Source organism: Thamnophis sirtalis, unplaced genomic scaffold (genome assembly GCF_051295495.1).
Source record: "Thamnophis sirtalis isolate CommonGarterSnake01/CBP01778 unplaced genomic scaffold, rThaSir2_p1.2 scaffold_13, whole genome shotgun sequence".
Classification (NCBI taxonomy): domain Eukaryota; kingdom Metazoa; phylum Chordata; class Lepidosauria; order Squamata; family Natricidae; genus Thamnophis; species Thamnophis sirtalis.
In genome coordinates, this window is record NW_028261393.1 from 11,464,785 (window position 1) to 11,486,095 (window position 21,311).

The 21,311-nt window shown below is 46.6% G+C and overlaps 1 protein-coding gene across 1 annotated transcript; it reads left to right on the forward strand.

Moving 5' to 3' along the window:
• The first annotated feature begins 539 nt into the window (after positions 1–539).
• NFKBID (NFKB inhibitor delta) lies at positions 540–18,682 on the forward strand. Its single transcript, XM_087728028.1, has 12 exons — positions 540–576; positions 2,248–2,339; positions 3,252–3,285; positions 4,822–5,120; positions 6,230–6,435; positions 9,176–9,281; positions 11,092–11,238; positions 12,839–12,890; positions 15,081–15,226; positions 16,196–16,312; positions 17,990–18,154; positions 18,253–18,682. The coding sequence occupies exons 1-12, from the start codon at positions 540–542 to the stop codon at positions 18,316–18,318; spliced, it is 1,467 nt and encodes a 488-aa protein (XP_087584154.1). The 3' UTR covers positions 18,319–18,682.
• The last annotated feature ends 2,629 nt before the right edge of the window (positions 18,683–21,311 follow it).

Here is a 21,311-nt window from a genome sequence, read left to right on the forward strand (position 1 = left end):
TTCATGCTTCATTGAATATATTAAGGCTTTTGATTGTGTACACCAGAACGAATGCTGAATGGCCCTCGAAAACACGGGGAATGCCAGGCTATCTAATCTGTCTGTTGAAGAATTGGTAGGACGACCCCGCGGAGGAGCAGTTAGAACAGAATGTGGAGCAATTAAGTGGTTCTAAATCGGGAATGGAGTATTACCTAACACTGTACATGGTCACGCTGCTTGTTTTTACTAATCTGCAGAATATATCATGAGAAAGAGTTGGAATGGAAGCGATCGGAACGGAATTGAAATTGCTAGGAGCAACCTCAAACATGCTGATGATACCACTTTTCAGGGGCTGGAAGCACGGAAGTCTTAAAGCATCTTTTGCTGAAGGCTTAAACACATACAGTGATTCAGAGGATTTTAAAGCTTAACATTCAATTGAAACCATAACTTTTCCTCCTGGGATTGAAACAGCTAGAGAAGAGATGCGGAACGCTGGTTTTTGGTTTTTTTAGATACGATACCTGCAAGCAAGATTATGGTAACACATAAAGATGGAAAGATTTGGCAACGGCTATAGCAGAGGGCATGGTTGGTGAAGAAGATGACAGAACTTGCTGAAATGGCTAAATCGACTGGCGTGTTCAGAGAAAAGATAACGTTTATCCGTGATTGGAAACTCCTTATGGGCTTTTTGTGCGCAAGAAAGAAAAATGTGAACTTGTATGACTCTGATGATTAGACAGGATGCATTGTAGATGAGATTATAGATTATAGAAAGGCAAGTGTTATGATGTAACTTTAGAGAGAAGTTAAAACATAATTGTACCTATAATTGCTGTGAAAAAGACTGCCATCTTCTGAATATCTTTTTACTTTTTCTCAACTGCTACCTATTTTCTTTCTGCACCTTTAGATTTTTCTTTTCTTCCATCCTTTATTCTTTTTCATTCTATTTTAGTTTGTACTAGTTCTTACTATTGTTGTTAAAATGCTCAATAAAAGTAAAGGTTAAGGCGCTGGCCTGGAAACCAGGAGATGGGAGTTCTAGTCCCACTTGAGGCATAAAGGCCACCTGGGTGACTTTGGACCAATCACCAAGAGACTGTGAATTCTAGTCTTGCTTTAGGCATGAGAGATGGCTGGGTGATTTTGGGCCAATCACTCTCTGAGATCAATCTTATAGAGTAACTCATCCAAGAAGCTTCTTCAGCTGTGACAGGTAGTGGGGAATGGCAGGATTTACTGTATTTTTGGAGTATAAGATGCACCTTTTTCCCTCCTAAAAGAGGGTGAAAATTTGGGTGCATCTTATACACTGAATGTAGTCCCACCCACCCATTGGCCCCACCCACTCTTTGGCCTTTGCCTCCCAGAAATTTACCTCTTTGCAGCAAACGGGGGCTTGCTGAGGCTTCAGTAAGCTATATCAATCCCTGCAGCCTTAAACAGCTGATGATTGGGAGAAATTGAAAGTGAAACTTGCTGTTTGCTCCACTGGCAAATTGCTGGGAGGCAGATTTTTTCCCCTTGTGCTAATCAGGCTGTTTGCTGCAAGGAGCTAAGTTAACAACTATAAATGCCAATAGAAAGTTCAAACTATTTCACTTATTTTTTTAAAAACTGCTTTATTATTGTTCTAGACAGCTTAACAAAATGAAGAATAGATGCTTGATCTGAAAATAGATGCTTGATCTGAAGAGGCCCCCTGCTATTGTTTTAAAAAGTGCTATTCTTTTAAATAGCAGAGAATAACTATACTTCCAGAAAGCACATCAATTTTAACAGCATCTGCACAAGTGTAGTCCGAAATATAACATTACAAACAGTGTATATTATCTGTACTGTTTGTTGCAAGGAGGCAAATTGCTGAGAGGCAGAGGAAGATATTTTTCCCTTGTTTTCCTCCCCAAAATCTAGGTGCGTCTAATACTTCGCCGCGTCTTATATTCCGAAAAATACGGCATATTCTTGCAGACAGCTGGTCATTTACATCATTTTAGAGGGTCTTTGTAGCACTTGGAGGTGTGTCCTCAGAGTCACCTGAATGGTACTCCTGGTTCCAGTCAGCTGCAATTATTTTCCCTCTGGAAATCCATTCCTACTCCCACACCATTCAAAGAGTGTTCATCCCAAATTGTATAGCTAATAGTCTGATATTGGGGCAATTGTCCTGAAGACTATATACCTCAAAGGAAAGTTATGGATGATCCCCACATGTACCACAGTTCTAATATCCCAATTCTCTCTGTCTACTTACAGGCTGCAAAGGGCCACCACCTCAGACTGTGCGGAAGTTACTGGAGCAACGAAGACAACAACAAGCTGCTCTGACCCACAGCCCTGCACCCCTGGTGAGTCACCTGCTGAATGCACCTGGACACCCATATTACATGCAGATAGCCACACCCTTCTCTGAAGCACAACTCAATTTGAAAGTTGAATCATGGCAACTGGACCAATTTTGTCCCGTTGCCATGATTCAACCTTCAGGCGCCTTTGCCTGCCAACTCAACATGGCCAACTCTCTGCAGCCAACTCACCACGGGAACAATTCACCATGGCCAATTCACCGCAGGACAAGAGTTACACTAATATCAAAGAAATAATGGAATAGAATCATTAAAGAAAGGATGCTGAATTGAGGGACAAAGTGAAATGCGAATGACAAAAATCAAAATATGTTTTAAACTATTTTAAATAATTGAATTGAATTGTTGAATTGTCCCACAGCGAGGTTGTCTTGTGGCAAGTTGGTCATGGCAAGTTGACTGTGGCAAGTTGGCCATGGTGAGTTGATCATGGCAAGTTGGCCGTAGCAAGTTGGTTGTAGTGAATTGGCCATGGTACATTGGCCATGGCAAGTTGGCCATAGCAGGTGGTTGTAGTTAATTGGCCATGGTACGTTGGCCATGGCAAGTTGGCCATGGCAAGTTGGCCATGGCAAGTTGGTTGTAGTGAATTGGCCATGATACGTTGGCCATGGCAAGTTGGCTGTGGCAAGTTGGTTGTGGTGAATTAGCCATGGTACGTTGGCTGCAGTGAGTTGTTCCATTCCACCTTTAAGGCACCCTTGCCTGGATGACTGAGATTCATCACCGACACAACTCAGTTTCTTTCTAGGCTCTTTGTGGAATCACTGAACTATTTTGGGCCTTCGTTTGTCTTCTTCCTGAAATGCATTTGAACAGAGAGGGTTGATCCAACCTGGTCTTATTGCCTTTCTCGGATTGATTATTTTCTCTCTCTTTCTATTCCCATTTCAGATCCCTCCAGGAGCTTTAGAAGCCAGCTGGCCAGGTGAGTGGACTCAGACATCTGGGGATGTAATTGCTTTATCTCTGTCACAAATGCTCTTGTGAATTTAGCTTTCCATCAGCTTCTCTAAACATGGTGCCCTCCAGCTGGCATCTTAACAACTCCAGCAATTCTAACAGAGCAGAGATTTCCCAGTGCATCTGGAGGTTAACAGATTATGCAAAGCATTTGAGGTACTTAAGGGTTTTCCACTTAAATTGCAGCAACACTAATTTATTTTGGGCTTAGATCACTTAATAAACTTCCAAGCAGTTTCAGATTGAACTCATTATCTATCTCTTTATCTCTCAATCTCGATCTATTTAATCCATCTAATCCATTTCCTAGTTCTTACCGTTACAGAATTATTGCTCCATTCTCAAAATGGCACTGCCAACTACAGGTGGTTCCCAACTTACAACCATTCATTCAGTGACTGTTCCTGTCAGGGTTCCAAATAGCATCCAAAATTAAATCAGAGTCCCAGGCAAAGCATTCCTCAAGGTTCCAATTTATTAAGAGAGCCATATTGGCACATCTGGGAAAACCCAAATCTGAAAGATTCCCGGTTTTCCCCACCCAGTTGAAAGTTCAGGATCTTGCCCCCACACCCACCAGTCCATCACACGGTCCAATATTCCACTGCCAGGTTGACAGTTCCACCCATCCAGTTCCAGTCAGGTGCAGAGGTGCAAAGACAAAGGATGACCTTGGCTTTCTAGAAAGAATTTTGTTATGGTTACATAGCATCTAACTCCGTGCAATCCCCCCTCCCATTTTCCCACAATAGAAAATGCATAGTAGAATAATAGAAAGTGTGGCAGGCCAAGGATACAAAGGAAAATATGGTTGCAGGCCTGACAGTTCCAAGTTACAATGGCACTGAAAATCACATCTTCCTGGGTCTATTCCTGAATTTCCGGTTTTCCCATAGGGCCATTTTTTTGTGCTCCGTAGGCTTCAGGGAAGCTCCTGAAGCCTCTGGAGGGCCTGTTTTCGCCCTCCCCAGGCTCCTAGAAAGCCTCTGGAGCCTGGGGAGGGCGAAAAATGGCTTTAAAAAGGCTGAACTCTGCTGGCCTTGCGTGCCCTGACAAATGGCTCCGTGTGCCACCTGTGGCATGTGTGCCAAAGGTTCGCCATCCCAGTCCTAGAAGATGGATCTTCAGCTTTATCTGCCGTTGGGGCGTAGAGTCCTCTTCTGCCTTCAAAACCGTTGACTGTCTTCTCCTATAACCCTGGAAAGGGGCCCCTATGAGGTGCTACCAGCCGGGCCAGCTGGACCAAGGTTTTTCAAGGAGGTGTTACTCCTCCATCACTCACCCTTTGTCCTGGCTTGTGACAGGCAGAGCCTGGCTTCCCAAACGTTGGGCCCTAGGATGGTGGGTTTGTATGTATGACAATTCTTCACCTTTAGACAGCTTCAGTAGATAACTAAGGTCATCAGTGTAGGCCTGAATACAGCGATCTAAGCATTTTCTGCTTTTCCAAAGAAATCAACTTTATGCACTGATTGGAACTTCCCCAAATTTCTTTCCTTAGAGCCCCATGGAACAATAGAAAAAGGGGTTTCTCCTCTAGAACAGTCTACCGTTCCTCAGTATCCAATTGCTGCCTTTCCCGCCTGGCAACCAGATGCCTCCAGCCAAGGAGCTTTCTCTCCAGATTTTCACTACCCGTGTGTGGACCCTGGCAACGATTTCCATCTCCAGCCTCCAGGGAGCCAGTACGATGTGATGAGCCCCTGCCCTCCCTTAGAAACCAATATTTATGGAGCAGCAGATCCTGGAGGTCCCAAGGAAGCCTATCCTTCCAAGATAACATCAGCGGTAAATTACGAGGTGAGATGAAGGGGGATGGAAGTGGGACAGAATGAGCTCCCTGGGGGTATTTAGCAGGGGATCCATATCAATGTCTCAAGCTGGCTGTAAAAAAGCCACTTGCTCCTCAAAAAGAGTATCCTGAGAATTGTGTGCAGATGTGATCTCTCAACGCGTGCCGGGAGCCTTTCCAAAGTGCAATTCACATCTTTTCTTTGGAAAGGATGATGAGAAAGCAGTATGTTATATATTTCTTTTTTTTTTTAAAGTGCCCAGATGTATTTGCAAAGTAGAGAAGTCTGGGCTCATTTTCCCTATCCAGGTGCTATCCAGATGAGCTGAACTACTGTCTGTAGGAGGAAATGTGGTGCTGGTTTGGAACTGTAAAAATTGAGCCAGGCATCCATTCATTCCCTTTCCTGAATGCTCACCCGGGAACTTGAGGGGGGAAAAAAAACATACCCTATGGAATCAGTTGTGAAATATTTAACAGGCAAAGGGAGGCTGATCAGACTAGAACCATGATGGCGCGAACAACACATCCCTAAGAAACAGTTTGGTGTAGTGGTTAAGATGCTGGCCTAGAATACAGGAGATTGTGAGTTCTAATCCTGAAGGATCCAATCTGGGTCGGTCATTGGGACCAGAGGTTTTGTCTTTCAAGCTTTCAGACTCGTGCCGGAGAGAAGTTTTCTGAAGATGGGCTCCAGCACGATTCCAACATCTCAGAAGACAAAATTTCTGGTCTCAATGACCGACGTAGCTTGGATCCTGCACAGTGGTGGGATTCACTTACCTTCCCTACTGGTTCGCAAATGTGAGCGCACCGTGCCACATCTGTGCATGCACAGTACTCCCTCGTTACGTCAGGGCGGATGAGTGGAGCTTCCCGCAGCCGCCACCGCTACTGATTTGCTAGAACTGGAGAGAACCGGCTGAATCCCACCTCTGATCCCGCAACATTATCCAGGGACAGGTATATTCACCTTCATTCCTGAGTTCTAATCCTGTCTTAGGCATGAAAGGTTAGCAAGGACCATGGGCAGAGGTGCAGAAGGCGGAAACATCCATCTTTAGATCAGCTTCACTCCAACACCTGTTTACCTATTTTTTTTTAAATTTCCATCCAGAAGGTTGCCACCGAAGCTGTCCATCTTTATCCAAGCTCGGAGACCTCCTGGCTGGGACAGGAACAAAACAACGCTTGCCTCCTCCTTCCTGGGAGTTATGTAGACTTATCTGTGGATGTAGATCCGGGGGAACTGACTCAAGCTCGGGCACAGATCCAGAATGTAGCTCTCTCTCGCCTTTTGCAGCAGGATGAAGATGGCGACACGTAAGGGTACACCTGGGGCACCATCCCACTGAGAAACTCATTCCGTGTTCTTCTTTGGGACGGAGGTGGGAAAAGAATGAAAGGTTTTGGGAAGCAGATAACAAGAAGGCTACATAGAATGGTGCAGTGGCCCAGAAGTGGCGCTCTCGCCACACAATCAGCAGGCTGTGAGTTCGATCCCAGGTAGAGGCAGATATTTCTCTCTCTCTTTAGTCATTTTTTTTTTAGTCATTTTATTAAGATTTATAGGCCGCCCTTTTCCCTGAGGGGACTCAGGGCGGCTTACAATCACAGGGAAGGGGGTGCAATATCAAGGACAAACAATATGTGAACAAAAGAAAGAAAATAATAAAACACAACTTGCATTCAACAGTCAACACTCGGGCGGGTAAATTGGGAACCTATCCCCAGCCTGATGGGAGAGCCAGGTCTTGAGGGCTGTGCGGAAGGTCTGGATGGTGGTGAGGGTACGGATCTCGACGGGGAGGTCGTTCCACAGGGTCGGAGCTGCAACAGAAAAGGCTCTCCTCCGTGTAGTCGCCAGTCGACATTGACTGGCGGATGGAGTTCGGAGGAGGCCCAGTCTATGCGATCTAATCGGTCGGAGGGAGGTGATCGGCAGAAGGCGGTCTCTCAAGTACCCAGATCCACTACCATGGAGTGCTTTAAAGGTGGTCATCAATACCCTGAAGCGCACCCGGAGATCGACAGGTAGCCAGTGCAGCTCGCGGAGGATGGGTGTAACGTGGGCGAACCGCGGTGTGCCCACTATCACTCGCGCGGCTGCATTCTGGACTAACTGCAGTCGCCGGATGCACTTTAAGGGCAACCCCAACCCCTCTCTGGGCCCAATGAGAATATATCTGCTGAACAAAACTCCACACTGGCGACCAGGAAGGGCATCTGGCCATTCAACTGCTAGCTCTATTCAGTTGCCCAGACTCCACCCAGCAAAGGGTTTATGGGGTCGTAAAATGATGATGATAACAAGCAGGCTACATAGGAACCAACTGGGAAAAGGACTGGAATCTGTTCCCAATTTGCTGCTTTCCAGAAAGGTGAAGCCTACAATTTCCAGCTTGGAAAGCCAAAGACCTTACTGGCTAGAAATGCCAAGTGTTGTATAGTCGTATCACATCTGGAATGCATCACACTGGGAAAACATCCATGGTTGCAGCGTAAAACAGGATTAAACGGTGGCAGCTGTGCCGTTTTCTTGCCACTTAGAGTCAATCTGATAGGGGGGGAAAGCATGGCAATTGGGTGGCCCGCAAAGTATTGCCACGCAACAAAGGCAACCAGTAGATTTACAGTTTGCATTTTTATATGTTAAATCTGTGTAGATGCCCTTGTGATAATTCCTTTGCAGCCGTATGCATATCTACTGTGCTAATCCCTAATAATAGATAATCATATCCCACACGCTATTCCATTTCAGGTAAGTAATGTTATACCCACCGAGAAAAGGCAAAAGGCAGCATTTCTCAATCTTGACAACTTGAAGATGGGTGGAGTTCATGCTGTGTGGGGGATTCAGGGAGTTGAAGGCCACATCGTCAAGTTGCCAAGGTCAAGGAAACACAGAGGAGCAGCAAGCAAAATTCTGTCAATGAATGACGTGAGAAAAAAGGGGAAAAAAGATACATAACTAAGTCCAATGTATGCCGATACCGTTCATTAGAATCTATAGCTTTCTGTCTTTGCAAGTCATCCTTGCTTCCTTCACCTTTAGACACCACTATAGGTGTTGCACAAGGTACCGATTAGGATACTATAAATGAAAATGTAGTAGATACCTTACTGTTCTGACCCCCTCCTCCGTCCAGTAACGAAAGCCGAGACACGCTTAATGAGAATGTCCTTTAATCACAAGACCAGATTCTCGGTGGCTGAAAGCCAAGTAAACAAACAGATAAGGACCTTGGCAGCAAGGCCGACAAACCTTGGCAGCAATTCAGACAAACTCTGGCAGCAATCCAGCCTGCCAAGTTTGTTTCTCTTTAGTCAAAGCGTTGACTTCTGCAAGAAGGGCGTGGCACAAGCAGTCTTTTTTATAGTCTGGAGAGGAGCCTAATGACCATCAGTTGAGCGTAATTACCTCCTGTAATTACGTAGTTGTTCTTGACGCCGAGTAGTTCTTCGACGGCGTGCATCCCAGAACAACTCACTGTTGGTTTCTGGATCACTCTCCTTGTCTCCTCCCCACTGATCCAAGGCTCAGGCGCCACCTGGTGGCCAACCAGTCTCTCTGCGCCCTGCTCGAAGTCGGAACCCTGTCCAGGGTCTTCCACATCCTCCAGGGCCGACTCAGGGCTGTCGGAGTCTGGTGGCAGCTCCAATGGTTCCTGCTGGGCCACAACACCTTACTATGTCTGAGAAAGCTAGGATCAGGTAAGGGATGTCCTCCCCTACACAATTGGCTTTATGAATTCAAGAGCGACCTTGGTTTTCCTTCCTGGGATCCTTTATCTGGAAATAGACTGAAACTTGGCCACCCTTCAAAATTCAAATTATAAAATAAGACATGCAGCCAGCGAGTTTGCAAATGGGAGAACAAGTTGCTTAAAAGGTTGGGGGGGAGGCGAAGGGAGAATCCTCAGTGCTTGTTGTAAACTCACAAAAGTTTCTGAAGTCAGAGTGCTTTAAAAAAAAAAGTGTGGGTAAGGATGTTGACATGGGAAGTGGCTATCCAAACTGTATAGTGGACTTTGGATCATTCTGAGCCCTTTTTTTTCTCTAGGTTGCTCCATCTCTTTGTGGCTCAAGGACTCCGCCCATTTTCATATGCTGCCGCTGAAATGCTCCGAGATTGTGGACAGTTGGATATCAAAGAACACAGGGGGAAGGTGAGTGTGTTCTGTGACAGGGGTCTCCAAACATGGCAACTTTTAGATTTCTGGACATAAACTTCCAGAATCCCCCAACTAGCCATGCTGGCTGAGGAATTCTGGGAGCTGAAGTCTACAAGTCTTGAAGTTCCTCTGGTGGCTGGGGAATTCTGGGAGCTGAAGTCTACAAATCTTAAAGTTCCCATGCTGGCTGGGGAATTGTGGGAGTTGAAGTCCACAAGTCTTAACATTCCATTGCTGGCTGGGGAATTGTGGGAGTTGAAGTCCACAAGTCTTAAAGTTCCCATGCTGGCTGGGGAATTCTGGGAGTTGAAGTCCACAAGTCTTAAGGTTCCCATGCTGGCTGAGGAATTCTGGGAGTTGAAGTCCACAAGTCTTAACGTTCCATTGCTGGCTGGGGAATTCTGGGAGTTGAAGTCCACAAGTCTTAAAGTTCCCATGCTGGCTGGGGAATTCTGGGAGTTGAAGTCCACAAGTCTTAACATTCCCATGCTGGCTGGAGAATTCTGGGAGTTGAAGTCCACAAGTGTTAAAGTTGCCAAGTTTAAAGGTCCCTGGATTAGCTGCACAGGTTCTCTCCCTGCACAGGTATTGCTACAGGTATCTTGCCTGAAAGCAGTCTCTTGCCATCACCCCTGTGGCTTGTCCTGCATCATCTGCTGCTCTATGTTATACTGGAATGGGAAAGCATCGGCATCTGTCCTTCAAGAATCTGAGATTACAATATAAACAAAAATGCCACTCGGAAGCAGATTTGGACATATGTTCCCACTAGATGCAAATATTAGAGTTGGGCCTATTTTTATTTATTTTTCTTACAACAATCACAGTTTTGGATCTAGAATAGGCAGATCAGGGCAGCAGCCAGAAGCAATGGTCATCCTCCCAAATGACACTGTGCCTAGAGCTCCCTTCCAACTATCAGCTGTACAAGGTAGCAACCCACGTTTCTCTACTTCGGAAGCTCTAAGATGTGCAGACTTCAATTCTCAGAATTCTCCAGAATTTATTTTGGGGGGAGTTGAGGGGGCTGAGGGGAGTTGAATTTGGGGAGCTGAAGCAGGGGTGGGCTGCTCTAGAATCCTCTAGCTAGGATTCTGCCCAATTCAGCGAACCCTCCAAAATGCCACCCCTGGCTGGCCACGCCCACCCCTCCCTACCCAGGAGTCTTCACGCGACCCATTTTGGATGTGAGGTAAGTGCAGGGCGCACACAGAGGCTCAGAGAGGGGGAAAAACATGCCTCCTGGAAGCTCAGGAAGGCAGGAAATGGGCCCATTTCCAGCCTGCAGAAGGCTTCCAGAGCCTGAGGGAGGCTCAAGCAAAGCCCCCGGAGCCTGGGGAAGGCAAGAAAACACACACACACAGACACACACACACATCGCCATGGTGCAGGAGGCTGACTAGGCCATACCGACCTGGCCACACCCACCCAGCCACCAGGCAGAGAACCCGTTACTGAAACTTTTGAAGTCCACTTGAAGTCCATACATCTTCAAATTGAGAATCCCTGAGCTGGACTGATGCTGAGTGACAAAAGCTTATGATAGTGTGTCATTCCTCCCATCCATTCCTGCCTCCCTAATGAACTGGCTGCCTTATACGAACCATCTATTAAGATTGTGCCCTCAATCAATTCTCTAAAGAGCCAGATTCTCAGCCATCCAGGTCAAGGTTGTCCCAAGGATGCTTTTCCAAAAGGCAACTGGACTTTCTTGCTTTTTTTTTTCCTTCCCTTTGAAAACGTTTCGCTTCTCATCCAAGAAGCTTCTTCGGTTCAATTTTTTTTTTTCCCCCTTTGCACCCAGACTCCATTATTAGTGGCGGCTGCAGCCAATCAACCTAACATCGTGAAGGACCTGATTTTGCTGGGAGCAGACGTCAATGCCATGGACCAAAAGGGGCAGACTGTGTTGCACCTTGGCGCCACCTACGGGCTGCCCAGTGTCATTGAGGTGAGACTGGCCTATTCCCCACCCACCCCCACCCCCGAACAGCCTTGGGAAAAGTAGCGCCTGAGTTTTAATCACATAATCATGGGGGATGCTGCAAAGGTCATAACTGTGAAAAATGGTCGCGACGTCACTTTTTTCAGTCCCGTTGTAACTTTGAACCGTCACTCGATGAGGACTACCTGTACTTCTTTAGCAGAGATGAAAACTACCTGTCTCAATGCCCTGAGCAAAGCATCAGAGAAGCACAAAAGTAGGGTTAGATTGCTAATCCATGCAGTTTGGGGATATGCTTAGAAAGCCACTGATAAGCCAGCAAAAGTATAGGTAGCCTTTGAATTACGACAACGGGGACTAGAATTTAAAAGAGCCGAGGTGGCGCAGTGGTTAAATGCAGCACTGCAGGCTACTTCAGCTGACTGCAGTTCTGCAGTTCGGCTGTTCAAATCTCACCGGCTCAGGGTTGAATCAGCCTTCCATCCTTCCGAGGTGGGTAAAATGAGGACCCAGATTGTTGTTGGGGGCAATAGGCTGACTCTGTAAACCGCTTAGAGAGGGCTGAAAGCCCTATGAAGCGGTATATAAGTCTAATTGCTATTGCTATTGCTAATTTCCATAGTTAAGCAAGGTGGTTGCTAAGTGAGTCATGCCCCGTTTTACGATCTTTTTGACCATGGTTGTTAAACAAATCCGATGCCATCATTAAGTAAATCACGTGGCCATTCAGCAAATCTAGGCTCCTCTGTTGAATTTTGCTTGTTGGAAACTGGCTGGGAAAGCCACCATAAATGACAACCACCAGATCCTGGGACATTGCCACCACAAATGTATGTTGATGGCCAAGCACCTACATTTTGATCATGGGACTGGATGGATGCTGCGTTGGTCATAAATGCAAGGACTGGTCCTAAGTCCCCAAAAAATTCAGTGCTTTTGTGATTTCTGCTTGCTAAGCAAATGGTTATAAGTCAAGGACTACCTGAGGTGGCTCAGTGGCTAAGACGCTGAGCTTGTCAATCAGAAAGGTCAGCAGTTCAGCGGTTTGAATCCCTAGCACCGCGTAATGGAGTGAGCTCCCGTTACTTGTCCCAGCTTCTGCCAACCTAGCAGTTTGAAAGCACGTAAAAAATGCAAGTAGAAAAATACCAACCACCTTTGATGGGAAGGTAACAGCGTTCCATGCGTCTTTGGTGTTGAGTCATGCCGGCCACATGACCACAGAGACGTCTTTGGACAGTGCTGGCTCTTCGGCTTTGAAATGGAGATGAGCACCGCCCCCTAGAGTCAGGAACGACTAGCACAAATGTGCGAAGGGAACTTTTAGCTTACTTGTTAAACTGGCAGGGCAGTTCTAACCTGGCTAGTGAAAATGCCCTCCTGCTTGATTTAGCACATCTCTTTTGACGTGATGACTGGGTTGAATCTCCTTCAAAGTGACCCCATGAAAGCTTTGCATAGCTTGACCTCCAGGAGCTCCTGATGTACTGGAACTACGTTTCCTAGATATCCTGAGCCAGCATGGAAAATCTCATGACTCAAACAAATCTTTTCCAAAACACACATCGGCTTTATTATTTCCCCCCACCCCCGGCTTCTTTTCTAGGCTGTCATGATGACTGGGGCTCCTGTCAACGTGGAAGCCAGAAATTTTGAAGGTAAGTGTCAGGTTCTTGGGCAACTGCCTGAACCAAAAGTGATTTTTTTTTTCCCCTCCAAGCATTCACACTATTTTATTTTTCCGTTAGCAAGATTCATTGAGAAGAAGTCAGGGTTACAAAACTTCCAGCCACTGAACCATTTCACAGTTTAAAGCCATCCTCTCCCCTCCTGGATGTTAGGGCAGAGAGCTTTCTGATTGCCCTTCTAACAGTCTTCTTCTGATCCAGGGAGGGCACAAATCTCTTCACAGATAATACAGATGCTTGCAATTGGCTGTGTACATAACAGCTGCCTGAATCCACAGCTGTTGTGGCCCGCCAGCAGAGCTGGAAGCAGATTCAGACAGTGAGGAGGTTGGGGAGGAAGATGGGCCACTCCTGGAGTCTGGGGAAGGCTCTGAGGAGGGCTCTGTGTCGGAGGCAGAGAGGGGGCCAGAGCCACAGGTCAGTTTTCAGCTGCCTTCAGAGTCAGACATCAGTGAGGCAGACAAACAGCTGGAGCCTGTTCCCTGGGTTCACATGCACAGAGTTGCCAGATGAAGGGAATAGCTAAACAACAGGGGTCAACTTGGGAGAAAGGCCACAGGTGGACGATGAGTGGACCCTTCCAGAGGAATTAAAAGAGGAGCGAAAGGGGAGTGGAGTTTGCAGGAGACCATTAGTTCGCTTAATTGGTTCCTGACTCTCCGAGACTCCTTGCCAGGTTTTGCAGATATTGGGCTGGCAGCTCTCCAAGCCAGATAAGGTCCGTGACTGTAAATCCTCCCTCGAAAGACTTTGCTAGATGTGAATGAGCAGAATTCACAGTGAATTAATATAAGGGGGTTTTGTCGGGACCAGGAGTTTGCTTCATGCTCTCGGGAAGCTTCGGTCAGAACAGTAGCTCTCTGGGAACCAACCATAACAATAAGATGATAAAAGTTTGTGATTTTTCTCACAACCATCTTCCTCTGGAGTATATTTAAGAGTCACGTTGGTGTAGTAGTTAAGGTACTAGAAACCAGCAGAATGTGTGTTCTAGTTCTGCCTTAGGCATGAAAGCTGGCTAGATACCTTTGGGCCAATCACCAGGAGACTGTGAGTTATAGTCCCGCCCTAAGCAGTAGGCATGAATACCAACTGGATGACTTTAGGCTGATCACCAGGAGACTGTGAGTTCTAGCCCCACCTTAGGCAATAGGCATGAACACCAGCCAGGTGACTAAGCCAATCACCAGGAGAGAGTGAGTTCTAGTCCTACCATAGGCAATAGGCATGAACACTAGCTGGATGATTTCAGGCCACTCACCAGGAGACTGTGAATTCTAGTCCCACATTGGCCCAGTCCCTTTCTCCCAGCCCTAGGAACGAGGCCACTTCCAAAATCTTGCCAAGAAAACTGTAGGGGCTAGTCCCGAATCAAGATATCAGGAGTCAAAACACACACACACACACACACACACACAATGCAGACACACCATCTGACTCAGGGGTGGGTTTCTCCCAGTTCGCACTAGTACGCCAGAACCGGTTCGTGAAATTTAGCGTACCTTTTGAAACCTGTTCTGGAAGGAAGGAAGGAAGAAAGGAAGGAAGGAAGGAAGGAAGGAAGGAAGGAAGGAAGGAAGGAGGAAAGATACACACAGGAAAGGAAGAGATACACACAAGAAAAGAAAGAAGGAAGGAAGGAATGGAGGGAGAGTGAGAAAAAAAGAGAGAGACAAAGATGGAAAGAGAAAGAAAAAAGAAAGAAAAGGGAAGTGGGAGAGAGAGAAGAAAGAAAGAAAGAAAGAAAGAAAGAAAGAAAGAAAGAAAGAAAGAGAGAGAGAGAGACAAAAGGAAGGAAGGAAAGAAAGAGTGTGTGTATGTGAGAGAGAAAGAGAAAGAAAGAAGAAAGAAAGAAAGAAAGAAAGAAAGAAAGAAAGAAAGAAAGAAAGAAAGAAAGAAAGAAAGAAAGAAAGAAAAGGAAAAAGAACTTATGACCACAATTGAGCCCAAAATTTTGGTTGCTAAGCAAGAACGTTAAGTGAGTTTCACCACATTTTCCAAGTTGGCCATGCCCACCCAGTCACACGCCCACCAAGCCACACCCACCCAGTCACATGACCACCAAGCCACTCCCACAAAACAGGCCACACCTACAGAATAGGTTGTAAAAATTTTGAAACCCACCCCTGGTCTGACTCCTTTTCTACGGTGTTTGTACAGGTCTCACTCCTTTGCACTGTGCTGTCATGGCTCACAATGCTGCCTTCCAGACACAAAACATGGAGCCCTTGTCCCAACACCTCCTGCAGAACTTACTGCTGTGTATTCAGCAGCTTTTGCAACTTGGTGCTGATTACAAGAGCCAGGTAAGTGGTTAGGTAAGGATTCCTATCGTGGCAAAATAGGAGGATTCCTGACTTTCCCGGAAAGAGCAGTTACAATAGCACAGGGGTGTCGAATGCGATTTCATTGAGGGCCGCATCAGGGTTATGTTTGACTTCGGAGACACAGAGTAGGTGTGGCCAGGGTGGGTGTGGCCAGCTCAATGTCACTCACGTCGAGGGCGTGCGTCCCTCCCAAGCGCTGTTTTTGCTGGCACTGCGGGCCAGTCCTTCGCTGTTTCCAGGGTGGCCCCACAGGCCAGATCCAGACCCTGGGCCCTCAGTTTGACACCCCTGCAATAGCGCCACAAGGAAAGATGGGAAGGCAAAAGACCAGCCCCCCCCCCATCCGAAGGTGGGCACCAGTGCGACAGAGCTGACTTCGTTCTGACTTGGAAATAATACACAGTTCCATCTAAAGAAGGGACCCCTTTAGACCAGGGGTCTTCAACCTTGGAAACTTTAAATCTGGCAAACGTCAACCTTGGCTTTGCTGGCTGGAGGATTCTGGGAGTTGAAGCCACCAGTTGCCAAGGTTGGAGACCCCTGCCTTAGACCAAACTGGAAAATTCCCTAGACCGGGGAACGTTAAACACTCAAAGAGCCATTTGGACCCGTTTCCCACAGAAAAAACACCGGGAGCCACAAAACCCTTCCGGTCCCTGACTATTTCCTGAGTGGCCACAAAACTAGCACATGTAGTTGAATTAAATGTTCTCTTTTCTTCTAAAACATTTCTTGGATTTATCCATGGTTGGCCTACCAGGGGTCAAAAAGCTCAATAAATCGCATGCCGGCACATTGGCGGTTGCGACACATATTTTGAGTGACAGGGAGCCACAGCAGAGGGATGAAAAAGCCACATGTGGCTCCAGAGCCGCAGGTTGCTGACCCCTGCCCTAGACCCACCAATGCCTGGCTGACTGACCTTTGCCTTTCTTTGACTTTGGCTAGGACTTGAAGAGCAGTAAAACCATCCTGCATTTAGCTGTTCAGGCTGCAAACCTGCCTTTGGTCCAATTCCTCCTCAAACTGCCTGGACAAGAACGTCAGAATTTTGTAAACATTAAGGTACGCATTAACTAGGCATTAACATCCAACCTCAACTTTTTACTGTGGCATAATAGCTTTAGGTAATGCCTTGTTCTACTGCCGTCGGAAGTCGAGGCCTTCTCTTTCGCTTTGCCCTTTTCTTTCCCCCACTTTTCTCTTCCCTTTTTCCTTCCCTATCTTTCCTTTTATTTACTTTTGCATTTTCTTTGCTACATTATAAAACAAGAAAATTGTTAATAGCAATTAGGATTCCCCCATTCGCAACCCTTGCCTACAGTGAAGAGGGGGTGGGAAGGGGTGTTTTCTTACAGCGTCCAGCCTGTCCTTTGGACTACAGGTAGTCCTCGGTTAACGGCCACACTTGGGACCAGAATTTCTGTTACTGAGCAAGGCAGTTGTTCAATGAGTTGCACGCAACTTTATAACTTTGCTTTTGCCATGGTTGTTAAGTAAATCCGTGGCACGACAAAACCGCGCTTGTCAAAATAGCAGTGATAAAATCGCGTCGCTAAAGCCGCGATGTCATCACCGCACGTCATCACCGCCGCGACAACAGCGCGGCACAGAAGGGCGCTTTAAAACAGCGCGGCGGCAGAAAGCGGATTTATATTAAGGTAAGGGTTAGGATTAGGTTTAGGGGTTTGTTTTAGGGTTAGGGTTAGGTTAGGTTAGGGTTAGGTTTAGGTTTAGAGTTAGGTTTAGGGTTAGGTTTAGGGTTAGGTTTAGGGTTAGGTTTAGGGTTAGGGTTAGGGTTAGGGTTAGGGTTAGGGTTAGGATGCTGAGTGCTTGGGAATGCGTGGATTTGCCCTCCGCGATTATGTCATCGCGGTAGAGTCGCGTTTTTCCTTAGCGCTTCGAACGGCGCGAATTAGTCTTCGCGCTTATGTCTCCGCGGATAAGGGCTTCGCGGATTTGTGGTGGAACCAAGTAAATCATGTAGTTGTTAAGCAAATCTGGCTTCCCCCCATTAAGTTTGTGGGAAGTCACAAATGGTGATCACACATGACCCCGGGACACTGCAACCATTGTAAACACAGGTAAGCAACACGTTGTACACATTGTAAGTCCTTTTTTTTCCCCCAGTGTTGAAACTTTGAACAGATGCTGATGAATAGTTGTAAATTGAGGGTTGCCCGTATAACTGCCGTTGGTTACAGTTAGCAACTGTCAATGCTGCAGATCTTGGAAGCAGCAGGCAAAGAATATCTGGAAGGCATTTGGGAAAAGGGAAACTGAGAGAAGAGGGAGAGGGAGGAGGAGGAGAGCGAGAGGGGGAGGGAGGAAGAGAGAGAGAGAGAGAGAATGACTGCTGAGGCATGGTGTCTTAGACAAGGTACTTCTTCTTTTAAAAACCATTTTCCTGCTCAGCTGCAAGAGGGGGGGAAGCCTATCTCAACAACATGTGGTGCAGAAGTCAAACAGATGAGAACTGAGTGGGTGGCTTGGCAGTCGTATTGGAGATGCATGAATGAATTTCTCATCTTGCTGTACCTTAAGAGCCACAACATTAATTTTGTATATGGAACTGAGACGGGGTTGGAGAGCCTTTTCTACCTAAAGAAGGTGTGGTATGCAGATTTCAGGTTCATCCCCCGAGAGCCTCCGTGCATTGGCCTTTCCAGTGAATGCCTCTCTTGATAAGAAGACAATAAGCTGAGCGTAGCCTTACCATCAAGGGCCTTTCTCTATCCTCAGGCCCATGGCAACACCGCTCTGCACATGGCAGCTGGTCTACATGGCCATCCTTATCAAGAACAGATTGTCCGCCTCTTGCTAGACCACTGGGCCGATCCCACCGCCCGGAACCCAGAGAACGAGCAGCCCGTTCACCTGTTGACTTCAGGACCAGCAGCCGAGCAGGTGAGTTGGGCTTTGGAATGATCCAGGTAGGGCTGGGAACAGGCCAAAGGTTGAAGAGCAATGTTGCAAGCTTTGATGAACTCTTGTCTTCTCTCTAGCTGCGTCTTCTACTACGAAGCCGTCGCTCAGGCCCTGGGTTGGTGTATCCCCCATCCTTCACCTGACCCAGCCATCCTGGAGAGAAGGAGATGACCAACCTGTCTCTTTCTCTACCTCGAAGAGTGTGGAAGCGTGAATGTCTTTGTTTCTTTCTTCTCCTTCTCTGTTCTCCCCACCCCCGATGGACTGTGTTGTCTTCTGCTTGCTATATTTAATTAAGTTATTGGATAAGGGTTGGGACACCAAGTTGAACCTCAAAGCTTTAAACACACACAAAAGCATCTTCTTCTCCTAGTAGAAGCTGGTGCCGTGAGTCAGTGGCAGAGATGACCCACTGTAACCATAAACCATCAGTGGAGAGGCTGGATTTATCTCCACCACCACCACTGCTTCCACCACAGGCCAATGGCATCCCAGATGCAAACCCACACCACACAATTCCATGAGGTTCCATGTCACCAACAAGAATGGTGATCTGAGCATCTGGGTCAATCTTCTGCCACCTGGCACCCTCTGGGTCGTTTCAGGTTGGAATCCATCACATATTTGAAGGAAAGTTGATCTGAATTCTGCATCCCTCACTTGGTCCTCTTGACATTCTGTACCATTAGGAGCCCTCCATATTCCTTATCCACTACGCTTTAATCATTTCCATGAAATGGATTTTTAACTCGAACCATATTGGTTCGTAGAACACTTGAATCTTTTATCGTCGCTATTATTCTTGAATCATATTGGTTTGTTGAACCTTTTTTGACTTGAACCACATTGGTTCGTTGATGACTTGGATCGTATTGTAGGAGATCCAGCTTGAGAGATTACTTATGGCAAAACTGACAATGCAGTTCTACATATGAGTATTTGAGCGGGGGGGGAGGCCTGTTGTATTCAATTGGGCTTAGAAGTAGATATAAGATGGAACCCATTTTAGACTAACACCCCCATTGAATCCAGTCACTGATGGATCCCTAAGAGGGGGTTTGTGGGGTTTCTTAAGAATCACTCAAGCATGTCACTGTCTAAAGCAGGGATCTCCAACCTTGCCAACTTTATGACTTGTGGACTTCAACTCCCAGAGTTCCTCAGCCAGTTGGCTGAGGAACTCTGGGAGTTGAAGTCCACAAGTCTTAAATTTGCCTAGGTTGGAGACCCCTGGGCTAAACGACTGCTGGGGAAAATCTCTTTTCACCACACACATTTGTAGAAGGCATTGCCTATGTATTTCATTCAACATGAAATTGGGTTGAGTCCAGTTTCATGTAACCTGGAGAATCCAAGGAAGCATTATCCTGTGAGCAGATTTGGGACTTCTAATAGAAGTCTTGGCACGCCCAGCAAATTGAAATTCCCAGGATTTCTCCCAGGGATGAGGATGTCATCGTTGTTAAGATCGTGTTAATGACAAGTTTAGCCTTTTAAGGCAGAAAGAATCCTCTAGCAGAGGAAATTGCTATCACTGCTGTTCATTGCGTCTCAGATTAGCCAGAGGCGAGCAAAGGCAGTTTGCACTGTTGATCCTTGGTAGTTCAGAAGCATCCTGAAGGACGCTCAAGGAATGTGGGCGTGTTCAGAACTGCCAAGGTATCTTTGGGTGTTACTTTTGATTGTGATTATTATTTAGGCTTTGGCCTGCGTTGAACCCTGTCACAGCATCTGTGTCCAGACAGCTGTAGCCAGATCTCTGGCTTGCTTTTTTTAAAAAAAGAACCCTACATGGGCCAAAGAAGTAGTCTTGAGTTCTTCTCCAAGACTGCATTATCTTCCTTCCATTTCGGAAAGCTGTAATCTCCACAAAGTGGGAAAACCATTTCCCTTTCTCCTTTGCGCTCTTCTCCAATCCCCAACTCACTTCCTGTTCTCCAAGTATCTGGTAGGAATTACGGTTAGTCCTCGATGTTCATTTAGCAACCATCTAAAGCTACCACGGCTCTTTAAAAAGTGACTTACACCCGGTGGTGGGATTCAAATAATATAACAACCGATTCTCTGCCCTAATGACTGGCTGGGTGGGCGGGGCTCAGTGGTCATGTGACTGAATGGGCGTGGCCAACTCAATGTCACTCATGTCAATGGGCGCTTCGCCTTAACTGTTGCAATGTAATAAGGGTTAACCTGAGAGGCAGTTTCTGTAAACAGGGCAATAAAGATTAGGCTAGAAACAACACCAGCCTGTTTCCTTCCTGCCTTCCTTACAGGATTAGCCCTGTAAAGTGGGAAAAAACACAAAAGGAGATATCTTCCAACAACCGGTTCTCCGAGCTGCTTAGAAAGTTAACAACCGGTTCTCCCGGATAGGTGCAAACTGCCTGAATCCCACCACTGCTTACAAGCATTCCTCACACTCATGGCCACTGCAGCATTCCCCATGGTCATGTGATTAAAATTTGGATGCTAGGTGGCCAACAAGCATTTAGAACAATTGCAGCATCCCGGGGTCACGTGACTGCCAATTTGTGACCTTCCCATCTGGTTTTGTTAAGTGGGTTTTGCTCCGTTTTGTGACTTTTCTTGCCACAACTAAATGAATTGCTGCAGTTGATAAGTTAAGTCACGTGGCTGTTACGTGAATAGGGTTTTCCCATGGGCTTTGCTTGTCGCAAGGTTGCAAAAGGGGTCACATGACCTTTGGACCCCGCAACTGTCATAAATAGGAACCAGTGGCCAAGTGTCTGGATTTTGATCACATGATCGTGGGAAAGCTGCAACGGCCGTAACTGTTAGGGTTCCAAGTAATAGATCCATAGCAAGCAAAACTCCGAGGCAGGTCGATTCCTCAAAGAATAGCTTTATTTGAAATATCATATTGGCACATATTTGTTGAAAACCGACTCTGAAGCCTCCCGCGGTTTTCCACCTAATGAAAAGTAAAAGTTTTTCTACTTTCTCCAAACAATCAGTCACATGGCCCAATCATGGTGCGGACTGGCAGCTGTGTAGCATCGCTCCACCTTCCTCTGACCAGATGGGAGAATGTCCTTGGTTCCCAAGAGAAAATGTTTTGTTTTGGCTACAGAATCCCCTCTATCTCAAATCCCGCCTCCCGATCCCTCAGCTCCGG

Coding starts and splice junctions, on each gene's coding strand:
- NFKBID (XM_087728028.1), top strand. CDS start 540: ATGGAAAGATTTGGCAACGGCTATAGCAGAGGGCATG. Junction 2,340..3,251: donor CCCACAGCCCTGCACCCCTG/GTGAGTCACCTG, acceptor TTCCCATTTCAG/ATCCCTCCAGGAGCTTTAGA. Junction 5,121..6,229: donor CATCAGCGGTAAATTACGAG/GTGAGATGAAGG, acceptor ATTTCCATCCAG/AAGGTTGCCACCGAAGCTGT.